Here is a 17656-nt window from a genome sequence, read left to right on the forward strand (position 1 = left end):
AAGAGGTAAAGTTCCAGTTATAGTGACTCTTCTTTTCGTTTCATGTATATAATGGATTCCAGGCAGAAGCAATGTGGTGTCACTGAGTTCATGATGAAGGAGGGGTGCCGGCTGTCCGACATCCACAGAGGCTACAGAAGGTTTTCACAGATGACACCATTGATAAGAGCGATGTCTTGGTGTCATCTCCATAAACATTCTGTAGCCTCTGTGGGTGTCGGACAGCCAGCACCCCTCCTTCATCATGAACTCAGTGACACCACATTGCTTCTGCCTGGAATCCATTATTTACCTGAAATGAGAAAGAAGAAGAGTTGCTATAAATCAGGGGTCTCCATTCTATAAACAAAGGGCCAGTTTATTGCCCTTCAGACTTTAGGGGTCCCGGATTGTGGCCAGCAGACTGGAAGTTTTCCTGGCATCAGTGGGAGTACACTTCGTCACATTTGGAATTGGGGGGAGAAAAAGTGCCCCATCATTGGTGTCATTGGATGGATTAGTGCCCCACCATTGGTGTCAGTGGGAGGAATAGTGCCCCATCATTGGTGTCATTGGTGTCAGTGGGAGGATTAGTGCCCCATCATTGGTGTCAGTGGGAGGATTAGTGCCCCATCATTGGTGTCAGTGGGAGGATTAGTGCACCATCATTGGTGTCAGTGGGAGGATTAGTGTCCCATCATTGGTGTCAGTGGGAGGATTAGTGCCCCATCATTGGTGTCAGTGGAAGGAATAGTGCCCCATCATTGGTATCAGTGGAAGGAATAGTGTCCCATCATTGGTGTCAGTGGGAGGAATAGTGCCCCATCATTGGTGTCAGTGGGAGGAATAGTGCCCCATCATTGGTATCAGTGGAAGGATTAGTGCCCCATCATTGGTGTCATTGGAAGGATTAGTGCCCCATCATTGGTGTCATTGGAAGGATTAGTGCTCCATCATTGGTGTCATTGGATTGATTAGTGCCCCATCATTGGTCACCAATGACACCAATGAAGGGGCACTAATATTTTCAATGACACCAATGATGGGGCACTAATCTTTCCAATGACACCAATGATGGGGCACTAATCCTCCCAATGACACCAATGATGGGGCACTAATCTTTCTAATGACACCAATGATGGGGCACTAATCCTCCCAATGACACCAATGATGGGGCACTAATCTTTCCAATGACACCAATGATGGGGCACTAATCCTCCCACTGACACCAATGATGGGGCACTATTCCTCCCACTGACACCAATGGTGGGGCACTATTCCTCCCACTGACACCAATGGTGGGGCACTATTCCTCCCACTGACACCAATGGTGGGGCACTATTCCTCCCACTGACACCAATGGTGGGGCACTATTCCTCCCACTGACACCAATGGTGGGGCACTATTCCTCCCACTGACACCAATGGTGGGGCACTATTCCTCCCACTGACACCAATGGTGGGACACTATTCCTCCCACTGACACCAATGGTGGGGCACAATTCCTCCCACTGATACCAATGGTGGGGGACTAATCCATCCAATGATACCAATGATGGGGCACTATTCCTCCCACTGACACCAATGGTGGGGCACTATTCCTCCCACTGACACCAATGGTGGGGCACTATTCCTCCCACTGACACCAATGATGGGGCACTATTCCTCCCACTGACACCAATGGTGGGGGACTATTCCTCCCACTGACACCAATGGTGGGGCACTATTCCTCCCACTGATACCAATGGTGGGGCACTAATCCATCCAATGATACCAATGGTGGGGGAGGGGACATTACAGCTACAATTTGGTACAAGAGGGCCCGGCTCGTTAGAGCTTACAATCTAGGTATGCTTCTATTTATATATATATATTGCACAGTTTCTGCCAAAGACGGGGGCCGAACGGGCAAAACCAAAAAAATACCCAAACAGCCACAACTTAGTCCAAAGTTCTGACCAAACCGTAGACTCATCCCTGAGGAGGACATATGTCACAGGTAAATGGATCCACCTCTCCAGTAACATGTGGGGACACAAAATCACGAAAGACCTGAAAGCTCTTGTGTTGGTTTGACCACCAATTTGCGATCCTTTCAGTGTCATCGCCCCGACATCTCTAAACTACACCTTCTCTACAGCTGTTTCGGAACTGCAAGCCCCATGAGGCATTGCAAGACTTTGACAGCCACAAACACGACTCCCAGGGCAGAAGCGTGATGGGACTTTTAGTTCCTCAACAGCTGGAGGTCCGTAGTTTGGAGACCCCTAACATAGCCCATTACTCCCAGGGGCAGAAGCGTGATGGGACTTTTAGTTCCTCAACAGCTGGAGGTCTGTAGTTTGGAGACCCCTAACATAGCCCATGATTCCCAGGGGCAGAAGCGTGATGGGACTTTTAGTTCCTCAACAGCTGGAGGTCCGTAGTTTGGAGACCCCTAACATAGCCCATTACTCCCAGGGGCAGAAGCATGATGGGACTTTTAGTTCCTCAACAGCTGGAGGTCTGTAGTTTGGAGACTCCTGCCATAGCCCATTACTCCCAGGGCAGAAGCGTGATGGGACTTTTAGTTCCTCAACAGCTGGAGGTCTGTAGTTTGGAGACCCCTAACATAGCCCATGATTCCCAGGGGCAGAAGCGTGATGGGACTTTTAATTCCTCAACAGCTGGAGGTCTGTAGTTTGGAGACTCCTGCCATAGCCCATTACTCCCGGGGCAGAAGCGTGATGGGACTTTTAGTTCCTCAACAGCTGGAGATCCATAGTTTGGAGACCCCTAACATAGCCCATTACTCCCGGGGCAGAAGCATGATGGGACTTTTAGTTCCTCAACAGCTGGAGGTCTGTAGTTTGGAGACTCCTGCCATAGCCCATTACTCCCAGGGCAGAAGTGTGATGGGACTTTTAGTTCCTCAACAGCTGGAGATCCATAGTTTGGAGACCCCTGCCATAGCCCATTACTCCCGGGGCAGAAGCATGATGGGACTTTTAGTTCCTCAACAGCTGGAGGTCCGTAGTTTGGAGACCCCTAACATAGCCCATTACTCCCGGGGCAGAAGCATGATGGGACTTTTAGTTCCTCAACAGCTGGAGGTCTGTAGTTTGGAGACTCCTGCCATAGCCCATTACTCCCAGGGCAGAAGTGTGATGGGACTTTTAGTTCCTCAACAGCTGGAGATCCATAGTTTGGAGACCCCTGCCATAGCCCATTACTCCCGGGGCAGAAGCATGATGGGACTTTTAGTTCCTCAACAGCTGGAGGTCCATAGTTTGGAGACCCCTAACATAGCCCATTACTCCCAGGGGCAGAAGCGTGATGGGACTTTTAGTTCCTCAGCAGCTGGAGGTCCATAGCTTGGAGACCCCTGCCATAGCCCATTACTCCCAGGGGCAGAAGCGTGATGAGACTTTTAGTTCCTCAACAGCTGGAGGTCCATAGCTTGGAGACCCCTGCCATAGCTTATTACTCCCAGGGCAGAAGCGTGATGGGACTTTTAGTTCCTCAACAGCTGGAGGTCCATAGCTTGGAGACCCCTGCCATAGCCCATTACTCCCAGGGCAGAAGCGTGATGGGACTTTTAGTTCCTCGGCAGCTGGAGGTCCATAGCTTGGAGACCCCTAACATAGCCCATTACTCCCAGGGGCAGAAGCGTGATGGGGCTTTTAGTTCCTCAACAGCTGGAGGTCCATAGCTTGGAGACCCCTGCCATAGCCCATTACTCCCAGGGCAGAAGCGTGATGGGACTTTTAGTTCCTCGGCAGCTGGAGGTCCATAGCTTGGAGACCCCTGCCATAGCCCATTACTCCCAGGGCAGAAGCGTGATGGGACTTTTAGTTCCTCGGCAGCTGGAGGTCCATAGCTTGGAGACCCCTGCCATAGCCCATTACTCCCAGGGCAGAAGCGTGATGGGACTTTTAGTTCCTCGGCAGCTGGAGGTCCATAGCTTGGAGACCCCTGCCATAGCCCATTACTCCCAGGGCAGAAGCGTGATGGGACTTTTAGTTCCTCCACAGCTGGAGGTCCATAGCTTGGAGACCCCTGCCATAGCCCATTACTCCCAGGGCAGAAGCGTGATGGGACTTTTAGTTCCTCGGCAGCTGGAGGTCCATAGCTTGGAGACCCCTGCCATAGCCCATTACTCCCAGGCGCAGAAGCGTGATGGGACTTTTAGTTCCTCAGCAGCTGGAGGTCCATAGCTTGGAGACCCCTGCCATAGCCCATTACTCCCAGGGGCAGAAGCGTGATGGGGCTTTTAGTTCCTCAACAGCTGGAGGTCCATAGCTTGGAGACCCCTGCCATAGCCCATTACTCCCAGGGCAGAAGCGTGATGGGACTTTTAGTTCCTCAGCAGCTGGAGGTCCATAGCTTGGAGACCCCTGCCATAGCCCATTACTCCCAGGGCAGAAGCGTGATGGGACTTTTAGTTCCTCGGCAGCTGGAGGTCCATAGCTTGGAGACCCCTGCCATAGCCCATTACTCCCAGGGCAGAAGCGTGATGGGACTTTTAGTTCCTCGGCAGCTGGAGGTCCATAGCTTGGAGACCCCTGCCATAGCCCATTACTCCCAGGGGCAGAAGCATGATGGGACTTTTAGTTCCTCAGCAGCTGGAGGTCCATAGCTTGGAGACCCCTGCCATAGCCCATTACTCCCAGGGCAGAAGCGTGATGGGACTTTTAGTTCCTCGGCAGCTAGAGGTCCATAGCTTGGAGACCCCTGCCATAGCCCATTACTCCCAGGGGCAGAAGCGTGATGGGACTTTTAGTTCCTCAACAGCTGGAGGTCCATAGCTTGGAGACCCCTGCCATAGCCCATTACTCCCAGGGCAGAAGCGTGATGGGACTTTTAGTTCCTCGGCAGCTGGAGGTCCATAGCTTGGAGACCCCTGCCATAGCCCATTACTCCCAGGGGCAGAAGCGTGATGGGACTTTTAGTTCCTCAACAGCTGGAGGTCCATAGCTTGGAGACCCCTGCCATAGCCCATTACTCCCAGGGCAGAAGCGTGATGGGACTTTTAGTTCCTCAACAGCTGGAGGTCCATAGCTTGGAGACCCCTGCCATAGCCCATTACTCCCAGGGCAGAAGCGTGATGGGACTTTTAGTTCCTCGGCAGCTGGAGGTCCATAGCTTGGAGACCCCTGCCATAGCCCATTACTCCCAGGGCAGAAGCGTGATGGGACTTTTAGTTCCTCGGCAGCTGGAGGTCCATAGCTTGGAGACCCCTGCCATAGCCCATTACTCCCAGGGCAGAAGCGTGATGGGACTTTTAGTTCCTCGGCAGCTGGAGGTCCATAGCTTGGAGACCCCTGCCATAGCCCATTACTCCCAGGGGCAGAAGCGTGATGGGACTTTTAGTTCCTCAACAGCTGGAGGTCCATAGCTTGGAGACCCCTGCCATAGCCCATTACTCCCAGGGGCAGAAGCGTGATGGGACTTTTAGTTCCTCAACAGCTGGAGGTCCATAGCTTGGAGACCCCTGCCATAGCCCATTACTCCCAGGGCAGAAGCGTGATGGGACTTTTAGTTCCTCGGCAGCTGGAGGTCCATAGCTTGGAGACCCCTGCCATAGCCCATTACTCCCAGGGGCAGAAGCGTGATGGGACTTTTAGTTCCTCAACAGCTGGAGGTCCATAGCTTGGAGACCCCTGCCGTAGCCCATAAAGTTCCCTATTTATAGTGGAATATGTTTCTGAAAAGGCAAGAGCCTCCCTCTGATATAACATTTCTAGTCCTGATCCTGACAACCCTCGTAGCCCCAGACTGTCCTTCCTGTCCCTCACCGCCCCGTCTTGGACTGGAGAGTATCCTTGTGTCCCGATAACAATGTACAATATGGTAATTGTTGTGCCGGGAGGGCAGTGAGCCGCGCAGATCAATGAGGCCCTGTTTTTGCTGACACCGAGGGCACCAGCCGCTTTGATTGTATGCTTTGCTTTGTCGTCCCGGTTGTCACATGTGACCCTATGAGACTTCCTAGTGCCTGAGAATCCTGATTTCTTCTGACCCACTTTACTGCATAAACCCGACTAAGACATGTTCCCAGTACCCACAATGCCTTGCTGTGACCGCTGTGAGACATACAGCGTTACATAATGATCACAATATTCACTGATTGCTGTGTTTGGGTCGGTAGATTTGGGATTTGGAGACCAATGGTGACCTTGTTTCCTTGTCTGGTGGTGGTGATTGATGAACTAGATGTTGGTTTGGACCTTAAAGGGACTTTCCATTCCAGTCTTCCAGTCTGTGTTCCTAATGCAGAAAAGTCCCTTCTGTTGCTCTCAGCCTCCTCCAGATCCAGATCCCCTTTTTTTGTTGCTGTGACCCGTTTTCCTTTTAGAGGGTGTCTGTTCGTTCTCCATGATTCCCCGGTATGTAGGAATGTAGTCACCCTCTCTGAGATGGACTCTGGGGTGCGTATGGCACAGGGCAGTGCACAGGCGTTGTTACATTGTCGTGCCAGTAGGGGCTTGTAGAGGTGCAAGGAGTCCTTGTCCTACCAGAACAACAACCCACCTGGACTCATCAGAGTCCCCCTCTTACATCAGGGTCCCCATCAGAGTCCCCCTCTTACATCAGGGTCCCCATCAGAGTACCCCTCTTACATCACGGTTCCCATGAGAGTTTCCCTCTTACTTCAGGGCCCCTATCAGTGTCCCCCCCTTACTGTCAGAGTCCCCATCATAGTACCCTTTACATCAGGGTCCCCATCAGAGTCCCCCTTTTACATCATGGTTCCCATCAGACTCTCCCTCTTACATCATGGTTCCCATCAGAGTCCCCCTCTTACATCAGGGTTCCCATCAGAGTCCCCCTCTTACATCAGGGTTCCCATGAGAGTTTCCCTCTTACTTCAGGGCCCCCATCAGTGTCCCCCCCTTTACTGTCAGAGTCCCCATCATAGTACCGTTTACATCAGGGTCCCCATCAGAGTCCCCCTCTTACATCAGGGTTCCCATCAGTGTCCCCCTCTTACATCAGGGTTCCCATCAGTGTCCCCCTCTTACATCAGGGTTCCCATCAGAGTCCCCCTCTTACATCAGGGTTCCCATCAGAGTCCCCCTCTTACATCAGGGTTCCTATCAGAGTCCCCCTCTTACATCAGGGTCCCCATCAGAGTCCCCATCATAATACCCTTTACATCAGGGTCCCCATCAGAGTCCCCATCATAATACCCTTTACATCAGGGTCCCCATCAGAGTCCCCATCATAGTACCCCTTACATGAGGGTCCCCATCAGAGTCCCCCTCTTACATCAGGATTCCCATCAGAGTCCCCCTCTTACATCATGGTCGCCATCAGAGTCCCCCTCTTACATCATGGTCGCCATCAGAGTCCCCCTCTTACATCATGGTCGCCATCAGAGTCCCCCTCTTACATCATGGTCGCCATCAGAGTCCCCCTCTTACATCATGGTCGCCATCAGAGTCCCCCTCTTACATCATGGTCGCCATCAGAGTCCCCCTCTTACATCATGGTCGCCATCAGAGTCCCCCTCTTACATCATGGTCGCCATCAGAGTCCCCCTCTTACATCATGGTCGCCATCAGAGTCCCCCTCTTACATCATGGTCGCCATCAGAGTCCCCCTCTTACATCATGGTCGCCATCAGAGTCCCCCTCTTACATCATGGTCGCCATCAGAGTCCCCCTCTTACATCATGGTCGCCATCAGAGTCCCCCTCTTACATCATGGTCGCCATCAGAGTCCCCCTCTTACATCATGGTCGCCATCAGAGTCCCCCTCTTACATCATGGTCGCCATCAGAGTCCCCCTCTTACATCAGGGTCGCCATCAGAGTCCCCCTCTTACATCAGGGTCCTCATCAGAGTCCCCCTCACATCAGGGTCCCCATCAGAGTTCTCTTGATGTAAGGGGGAGAAGCAGAGACCATAGGCAGCCTCTGCTGACCTTAAATTCTCAGTCTATGCCCAGGATATATCACTAACCCTGGCTGGGGGCTGGATAAAATCTTGTAGCAGACCAGATGGGGCCCACAGACCGCACTTTGGAGACCCCTGCTCTAGAAGCTGGAAATTAATATAGTAGGCACCACTACTACACTGCTACTACATGACTACTACACCACTACTACACTGCTACTACATGACTACTACGCCACTACTACACCGCTACTACATGACTACTACACCACTACTACACTGCTACTACATGACTACTACGCCACTACTACACCGCTACTACATGACTACTACACCACTACTACACTGCTACTTCATGACTACTACACCACTACTACACTACTACTACACTGCTACTACACCACTACTACACTGCTACTACACTACTACTACACTGCTACTACACTACTACTACACTGCTACTACACTACTACTACACTGCTACTACACTACTACTACACTGCTACTACATGACTACTACACCACTACTACACTGCTACTTCATGACTACTACACCACTACTACACTGCTACTACACTACTACTACACTGCTACTACACTACTACTACACTGCTACTACACTACTACTACACTGCTACTACATGACTACTACACCACTACTACATGACTACTACATGACTACTACATGACTACTACACCGCTACTACATGACTACTACACTGCTACTACACTACTACTACACTGCTACTACACTGCTACTACATGACTACTACACCACTACTACACTGCTACTACATGACTACTACACCACTACTACACTGCTACTACACCACTACTACATGACTACTACACCGCTACTACATGACTAGTACAGCACTACTACTACACCGCTACTACACCACTGCTACACTACTACTACACCACTACTACAGTGATCTCTACTAGCTTCCAGGTCCCATGCTGAGCAGCTTCCTTGCTGAATTGTGAATACAGGAACACCGGCTCCATTCAGAGATCGCTTTGTGTTTTCTCAATGAGTGCAAAGCATTCTCTGAATTGGCTCCCATGCCGAGCAGCTGACACTCTTCACAATGCAGTAGGGCAACCACTTTGCACAGGACCCGGAAGCTAGTGGAGAACACTATAGTAGCGGTGTAGTAGTGGTGTGGTAGCAGTGTAGTAGTCAGTGCCGAGATAGCGTCCCCCACTGTTCATGATCTAATATGACACCCAGTTTGTCAAAACCACTTCCGCTGTCACTGCAACATTCAGCCTTTTAACAAAAGAAAGGCTCCCCCTCTGCCCACCCCTTGTCCTGAGCCTGATCTTAGTCATGTAGTAGCAGTGTCATAGGTGTGTAGTAGTGGTGTTGTAGTAGTAGTGTCATAGGGATGTAGTAGAGGTGGTTTAGTAGAGGTGTCATATCGGTGTAGTAGTTGTCATTGTAGTGTAGAATCGATTCTCAGTTGTATAGTAGAGGTGTCATAGTGGTGTAGTGGTGTTGTAGCAAAGTTGCAGTAGTGTAGTAGCCATATAGTAGTGGTGTAGTAGCCATATAGTAGTGGTGTAGTAGCCGTGTAGTAGCCGTGTAGTAGCAGTGTAGTAGTGGTGTCAAAGCGGTGTAGTAGCCATGTAGTAGTGCTTTAGTAGCTGTGTCTACTTTCAGTAGTTTCAAGTTCCTAGAGGGATCCCACAGGTATGGTTTATACATAGTTACATTGGTCCAAGCTGAAACAATGTAACTATGTACAGTGAGGAACAGAAGTATTTGAACCCCCTGCGATTTTGCAAGTTCTCCCACTTCTCCATCATGGAGGGTCTGACATTCACATTGCAGGGGATTCCCACTCTGAGGACAGAATTCAGGAGATCACATTGTATGATTTGTAAAGAATGTATTTGTCTCGCACGGCTGAACAGAAGTATTTGAACCCCTGAGAAACAGCAAGAATTCTGGCTCTCAAAGACCTGTTACTGCGCCTTTACAAAGTCCCCCTCTACTCCACTCATTCATCTCACTTAGTAGCACCTGTCTGAGCTCTTTAAAGACACCTGTCCACCCCACAGTCAGTCAGACACCAACTACTACCATGGGCAAGACCAAAGAGCTGTCAAAAGACACCAGAGACAAAATTGTGGCCCTCCACAAGGCTGGAAAGGGCTACGGGGCAATTGCCAAGCAGCTTGGTGAAAATAGATCAACTGTTGGAGCAATTGTTAGAGAATGGAAGAGGCTAAAGACGACTGTCAGTCTCCCTCGGACTGGGGCTCCATGCAAGATGTCACCTCGTGGGGTATCACTGATGATAAGAAAGGTGAGGAATCAGCCCAGAACTTCAAGGGAGGAGCTGCTCAATGACATGAAGAGAGCTGGGACCCCAGTTTCACAGGTCACTGTCGGTAGAACACTACGCCATCATGGTTTCCCATCATGCATTGCACGGAAGGTTCCCCTGCTCCAGTCATCACATGTCCAGGACCGTCTGAAGGTTCCCCTGCTCCAGTCATCACATGTCCAGGCCCGTCTGAAGGTTCCCCTGCTCCAGTCATCACATGTCCAGGACCGTCTGAAGGTTCCCCTGCTCCAGTCATCACATGTCCAGGACCGTCTGAAGGTTCCCCTGCTCCAGTCATCACATGTCCAGGACCGTCTGAAGGTTCCCCTGCTCCAGTCATCACATGTCCAGGACCGTCTGAAGGTTCCCCTGCTCCAGTCATCACATGTCCAGGACCGTCTGAAGGTTCCCCTGCTCCAGTCATCACATGTCCAGGCCCGTCTGAAGGTTCCCCTGCTCCAGTCATCACATGTCCAGGACCGTCTGAAGGTTCCCTTGCTCCAGTCATCACATGTCCAGGACCGTCTGAAGGTTCCCCTGCTCCAGTCATCACATGTCCAGGACCGTCTGAAGGTTCCCCTGCTCCAGTCATCACATGTCCAGGACCGTCTGAAGGTTCCCCTGCTCCAGTCATCACATGTCCAGGCCCGTCTGAAGGTTGCCAATGACCATCTGGATGATGCAGAGGAGGCATCGGAGAAAGTCATGTGGTCAGAGGAGACCAAAGGAGAACTTTTTGGTCTAAACTTCACTCGTCGTGTTTGGAGGAAAAAGGATGAGTTGCATCCCAAGAACACCATCCCTACTGTGAAGCATGGGGGTGGTAACATCACGCTTTGGGGGTGCTTTTCTGCGAAGGGGACAGGACGACTGCACTGTATTAAGGAGAGGATGAATGGGGCCATTTATTGTGAGATTGTGAGCAACAACCTCCTTCCCTCAGTCAGAGCATTGAAGATGGGTCGTGGCTGGGTCTTCCAACATGACAACGACCCGAAGCACACAGCCAGGAGAACCAAGGAGTGGCTCCGTAAGAAGCATATCGAGGTTCTGGAGTGGTCTAGCCAGTCTCCAGACCTAAATCCAGTAGAACATCTTTGGAGGGAGCTGAAATTCCGTGTTGCTCAGCGACAGCCCCGAAACCTGACAGATCTAGAGGAGATCGGTGTGGAGGAGTCGGCCAAAATCCCTGTTGCAGTGCAAACCTGGCCAAGGACTACAGGAAACGTCTGACCTCTGTAATTGCAAACAAAGGCTTCTGTACCAAATATTAACACGGATCTTCTCAGGTGTTCAAATACTTCTGTTCAGCCGTGCGAGACAAATACATTCTTTACAAATCATACAATGTGATCTCCTGAATTCTGTCCTCAGAGTGGGAATCCCCTGCAATGTGAATGTCAGACCCTCCATGATGGAGAAGTGGGAGAACTTGCAGAATCGCAGGGGGTTCAAATACTTCTGTTCCTCACTGTATAACTCCCCAATTCTTCCTTACGTTTTCAAGAGAGGTAGAGTTGAGCTTTAGGGATTCTAGATCTTCTCCACGACGCTTATAATACACTCACTGGCCACTTTAATAGCTCCGCCTGTTCAATTGCTTGGTAACACAAATTACTAATCAGCCAATCACATGGCCGCAACTCAACAACGCATTTAGGCATCTAGACGTGGTGAAGACGACTTGCTGAAGTTCAAACCAAGCATAAGAATGGGGAAGAAAGGGGATTTAAGTGACTTTCAACGTGGAATGGTTGTTGGTGCCAGACGGGCTGGTCTGAATATTTAAAAAAAATTGCTTATCTCCTGGGATATTCACGCACAACCATCTCTAGGGTTTACAGAGAATGGTCCGAAAAAGAGAAAATATCCAGTGAGCTGCAGATGTGTGGAGGAGAATGCCTTGTTGGTGTCAGAGGTCAGAGGAGAATGGGCAGACTGGTTCCAGATGATAGAAAGGCAACAGTAACTCCAATAACCACTCGTTACACCCAAGGTATGCAGAATACCATCTCTAAACGCACAACACGTCCAACCTTGAAGCAGATGGGCTACAGCAGCAGAAGACCACACTGGGTGTCACTCCTGTCAGCTAAGAACAGGAAACGGAGGCTACAATTTGCACAGAATCACCAAAATTGGACAATAGAAGATCGGAAAAACGTTGCCTGGTCTGATCAGTCTGATTTCAGGGCGACATTCAGATGGTAGGGTCAGAAATTGATGTAAACAACACGAAAGCATGGATCCATCCTGCCTTGTATCAATGGTTCAGGCTGGTGGTGGTGTCATGGTGTGGTGGATCCATCCTGCCTTGTATCAATGGTTCAGGCTAGTGGTGGTGGTGTCATGGTGTGGTGGATCCATCCTGCCTTGTATCCACAGTTCAGGCTGGTGGTGTCATGGTGTGGGAGAGATTTTCTTGGCACACTTTGGGCCCCTTAGTACCAATGGAGCATCGTTTAAATGCCACGGCCTACCTGAGTATTGTTGCTGACCATGTCCACCTCTCTATGACTCCAGTGTCCCCATCTTCTGATGGCTCCTTCCAGCAGGATAATGCTCCATGTCACAGAGCTCACATCATCTCCAACTGGTTTCTGGAACATGACAATGAAGTCACTGGACTCCAATGGCCTCCACAGTCACCAGATCTGCATCCAATAGAGGACCTTTGGGATGTGGTGGAACGGGAGATTCCCATCATGGATGTGCAGCTGACAAATCTGCAGCAACTGCGTGATGCTATCATGTCAATATGGAGCAAAATCTCTGAGGAACATTTCCCACACCTTGTTGTATCTACGCCATGAAGAATGAAGGCAAAAGGGGGTCCAACCCGGGACTAGCAAGGTGGACCTCATAAAGTGGCCGGTGAGTGTATATTATTCTATTTCTCCGATGGAGTTACTGTTGACGTCTTCTCTCCTTTTCGGCGCTCGTGATTAATTCCCTCTGTTTATTGGATCTCGGGAAGTTTCTTTCCTTTCAAGTCCGGCCAGAATTAAAGGAACATCTTTCCTTATTGAATGCAGAGAAGTGGGCTCAGCTGTCTTGGCAGGGTTGGGGAGAAATGGCCGCCCTGACATGTGTTACAGAGAAGCAGCCAGTTCATGATCACATCCAGAACTCGGCTTATCTTTATCCTCTTCATATTTCTGTCCAGGTAACATGAACCAAATCTCTGGATCTGGGCAGAGTAACGGGAGTATTGCTGTGCGATTCCAGGGATTGTATCTGCTCCGTATCGCTGGTTCCGGGGTAAAGAATACAAAGAAGAACAATCGCTTATCTTGCTGATCAGAATAATAACATGCAGAGTAATATAATGATCCAGATCAACATACAAGGATAACAATACCATGCCGTGTGATATCATAGAAGGACATCGTGCAGTCAGTGGCCCTCGTCTGAACCCATTGATCCTGCCCATATGATATCTTCCCGGGGTCTGAGAAGACCTTTGTGAATGTAAGCCAAGTACTGAGTACATACTCGTGTTTTTGGATGGTTGTATCAACCTTTGGAGATGTGTTTTAGAAGAATTTGAAGTGAACGTCTGCTTTTCTGTACAGGGTCAAACAGCAGCTTCCCCTTTTACATTTTTTTACCCTCTTACCTGGACCACTGGGTTGTCCACAGAAACCTACTCAGGAGCCCAGTGTCTGGTGTAAGTCATTCCTCCAAGACCTCTGGGTACTATGTTGTCATCTTCTCATGCGATGTCACCAGGGGTCTGGCTGTCTCTTCCAGGTTCTTTAAAGTTTTGGGTAGGACAGAAGGAGCGCCCCGTGTCCACAAAAAAAACCTGCAGCTTTGTTGTATGGTTCATATGACATACGCTTCTGCATTCTGTTGGATGGATCCCTTGTGGCCTCTGAATCCCTAGCTTGCACTCTGCCATTCTGCTTTCTGAAACTGATGTAACGCCCTTGAGGTTAGTTGGATCTTTTTTAGTCAGACGCTGAGTAGCAGCCTGGGGATGAGTCAGCCTGGAGAGTGAGGTTAACTCAGGACAGGCTAGGGGCTCTAACAGGTCAGGGCTTCTGGAGCCCTCCCACCTGAGAGCTTTCTGGAGGAGAGGTGGAGGAGGCCCAGATCTGCATGTTTGAGGGACCATGGCCAATCCCCTGGCAGTAGGCTGGGTATGGTGACCAGGGCAACCCTCAATTGTAGCAGAGCCTGGGGGGAGGTGTGTAGTGTTGGGTGGGAGATGGACTGAGAGGAAGGCTGGAGTGAGGAGCCTGGGATTCTAGAAGGGAGGATCTCCTCTGTCCCATCGTCTTCTTGGGAGGACAGCCTGTGTAGCAGGGAAGGAGCCAGCCCAGCGTAAAGGTCTGAAGGCAGCCACCAACCCACTAAGCAACAGGGAAAGACAGTGTGAGTACACCTGCACCCCCTGGGTCAGATAAGGGGAGAGGGCGGTCAGGAGCAAGACCCAACTAGTCTTCACTTTGCCATACAGGGTCAAACCGCAGCTTCCCCTTTTACATTTTTTTACCCTCTTCCCTGGACCACTGGGTTGTCCACAGAAACCTACTCAGCAGCCCAGTGTCTGGTGTAAGCCATTCCTCCGTCTAAGACCTCTGGGTACCGTGCCACCATCTTCTCATGCGATGTCACCAGGGGTTTGGCTGTCTCTTCCAGGTTCTTTAAAGTTTTGGGTAGGCACTATTCTTCCCACTGACACCAATGATGGAGCACTATTGCTCCCAATGACACCACAATTGGACACTATTCCTCCCACTGATACCAATGATGGGGCACTATTCCTCCCACTGATACCAATGATGGGGCACTATTCCTCCCACTGACACCAATGATGGGGCACTATTCCTCCCACTGACACCAATGATGGGACACTATTCCTCCCACTGACACCAATGATGGGGCACTATTCCTCCCACTGACACCAATGATGGGGCACTATTCTTCCCACTGACACCACAATTGGACACTATTCCTCCCACTGATACCAATGATGGGGCACTATTCCTCCCACTGACACCAATGATGGGGCACTATTCCTCCTAATGACACCAATGATGGGGCACTATTCCTCCCACTGATACCAATGATGGGGAACTATTCGTCCTAATGACACCAATGATGGGGCACTATTCCTCCCACTGACACCAATGATGGGGCACTATTCCTCCCACTGATACCAGTGATGGGGCACTATTCCTCCCACTGATACCAATGATGGGGCACTATTCCTCCCACTGACACCAATGATGGGGCACTATTCCTCCCACTGACACCAATGATGGGGCACTATTCCTCCTAATGACACCAATGATGGGGCACTATTCCTCCCACTGACACCAATGATGGGGCACTATTCCTCCTAATGACACCAATGATGGGGCACTATTCCTCCTAATGACACCAATGATGGGGCACTATTCCTCCCACTGATACCAATGATGGAGCACTATTCCTCCCACTGACACCACAATTGGACACTATTCCTCCCACTGACACCAATGATGGGACACTATTCCTCCCACTGATACTAAAGAGGGGACGCTGTTTACTCCCACTGATACCAGAACATTTTCAACTCCCACTGGCCACATTCTGGCCCTCCTAAAGATTGAAAGACAGTAAAGTGGCCCTTTGCTTAGAAAGTTTGGAGACCCCTGGTATACACAGCGATGTAACTGAACACATATGGACATGGCCATATATAGGATTTCCTGCAAGCAAATGAATGGGGCTGGGTTGTATCATTGGTTGCTAAGGATGCAGCAGGTGCCGGTACCTGCTGCTTCCTTAGCAACCATTGGCAGAGAAATCTGTCACATATATAGTAGTCCAGAATTTGGAAGAGCAAAGACTGACAACTCATCTGTACTAGAAATGTCGACTGTGGCTAGCAGGGACTCGATGCTCCAGGATGGGTAGATGGGCAATACTCTGCGCCGGCTCGTGGGCAATCTAGGGCCATGCTGCTTACACCCTGAGCTAAGAGTGTGCCCACGGGGCGAACGCCCGCCTGTATAGAATGTGATTGACAAATCGTCCTGAGCTGCTCACCGTGAGCGTCGTCCTGCCTACACTAATGATCTTTTTTTTTCTCATTTTACTTCCACCAGAGACCTGAAAAACAACCTGATCAGCCGGATGGAGCCGGGATCCTTTCTGGGACTCTCACAGTTAAAACGCCTGTAAGTATCAGACGCTTCACACGCAACAATTGGTCCATCGAGGCCTCAGGCCCACGGGTCCGGGAATGTCTGCGCCAAACATCGAGAATGTGGATGAAAAAATGGCTTTCATGGGTCCCGCCCACACATGAGCAGAAACACGGGCAGTAGGGTTGGGCTTCTTGCTCGACTCGAACATGGGCCGTTCGTACGGTACGGGTGTTCCCGCCCAGGGGCGGACTGACAACTCATGGGGCCCCCCAGGCAATAGGGGATCATGGCGCCCCTGTGTCCTTGCCCAAACTTGAAAAAGGTACCAGGGGCATCTCATGAGGCCCCCTACTGACCCCGGGCCTTCGTGCAGTGCCTGAATTTCCAAATGGTCAGTCCGCCCCTGTTCCCGCTGTGTCCCACAATGCACTGCGCCCAGACAGTGCCTTGGGATTGGCCAAAGCAATTCACAGTGCATGATGACGTCACAAGGGGGCAGGGGTGACCCCACCCCCTTGTAACGTCATCACAGTATTTAAGGGCTTTCAGGCCGGCGCAGCAGTCAGCCGGCGTGGAGAGCGGAGCAGAGTAGAGAGCGGAGCGGGTTTTTTTTCTTTTTTCGGGTAGCGGCGGCGGGCATCGTGATTGATGTTGGATCTTCTTCCGGGATTTTTTTTTACTTTTTTTTTTTTTTAATAAAGGATTTGTCAGGGACGGTCTCCTGTCATTTTTACACTTTTTTTTGTGAATGGGTAGCGGTACCATGTACCCCATATTTATTCACATGGGGGGGCGGGGGTCTGGGGGCCCCTTGTTAAAAGGGTTTCCAGATTCCGATAAGCTCCTCGTCCGCAGACCCCCACAACCACCGGCCATGGTTGTGGAGAAGAGGACCTTGCTCTCATCAACATGGGGACAAGGTGCTTTGGGGGGAGCCCCCCTGCCCGTTCCAAAGCACCCCCCATGTTCAGGGCATGTGGCCTGGTATGGTTCAGGGGGGAAAGTCAGGAAAGCCTCCATCTCACTGAAAATGGCCAAAGCTTCATCCTCCTACTTCCCCTTTCTGGTACTTCTCCTACTGCCAGACATTCCTGACCCACCTTTCTTCTCTTCCAGGGACATCTCCAACAACAGAATCGGCTGTGTGATTCCTGATGCCTTCCAGGGACTGAGCAGTCTAAGCCGCCTGTATGTAAATATATATCGCACCCAACCAAACGCATATATACTGCGGCCGGGCCGCCGCTCTGCACTGCATCATGTACATGTATGTGATCCAGCATTTCCAGGTAGAGGGCGTGCACCCACTGCCCCGACCT

At 50.7% G+C, this 17656-nt stretch overlaps 1 protein-coding gene across 1 annotated transcript in view; it reads left to right on the forward strand.

The window, feature by feature from the left end:
- The window catches only part of ADGRA2 (adhesion G protein-coupled receptor A2), a 311196-nt gene that overhangs the window by 199236 nt on the left and 94304 nt on the right, over positions 1 to 17656 (forward strand). Inside the window, exons 3-4 of the mRNA XM_089666521.1 lie at positions 16296 to 16367; positions 17454 to 17525. Coding sequence (XP_089522647.1) covers positions 16296 to 16367; positions 17454 to 17525 — 144 coding nt within the window. The remainder of the gene's footprint in view (positions 1 to 16295; positions 16368 to 17453; positions 17526 to 17656) is intronic.

Source organism: Staurois parvus, unplaced genomic scaffold (assembly GCF_062004578.1).
Source record: "Staurois parvus isolate SC_StPar_1 unplaced genomic scaffold, SC_StPar_1.0 ptg002751l, whole genome shotgun sequence".
Taxonomy (NCBI): Eukaryota; Metazoa; Chordata; class Amphibia; order Anura; family Ranidae; genus Staurois; species Staurois parvus.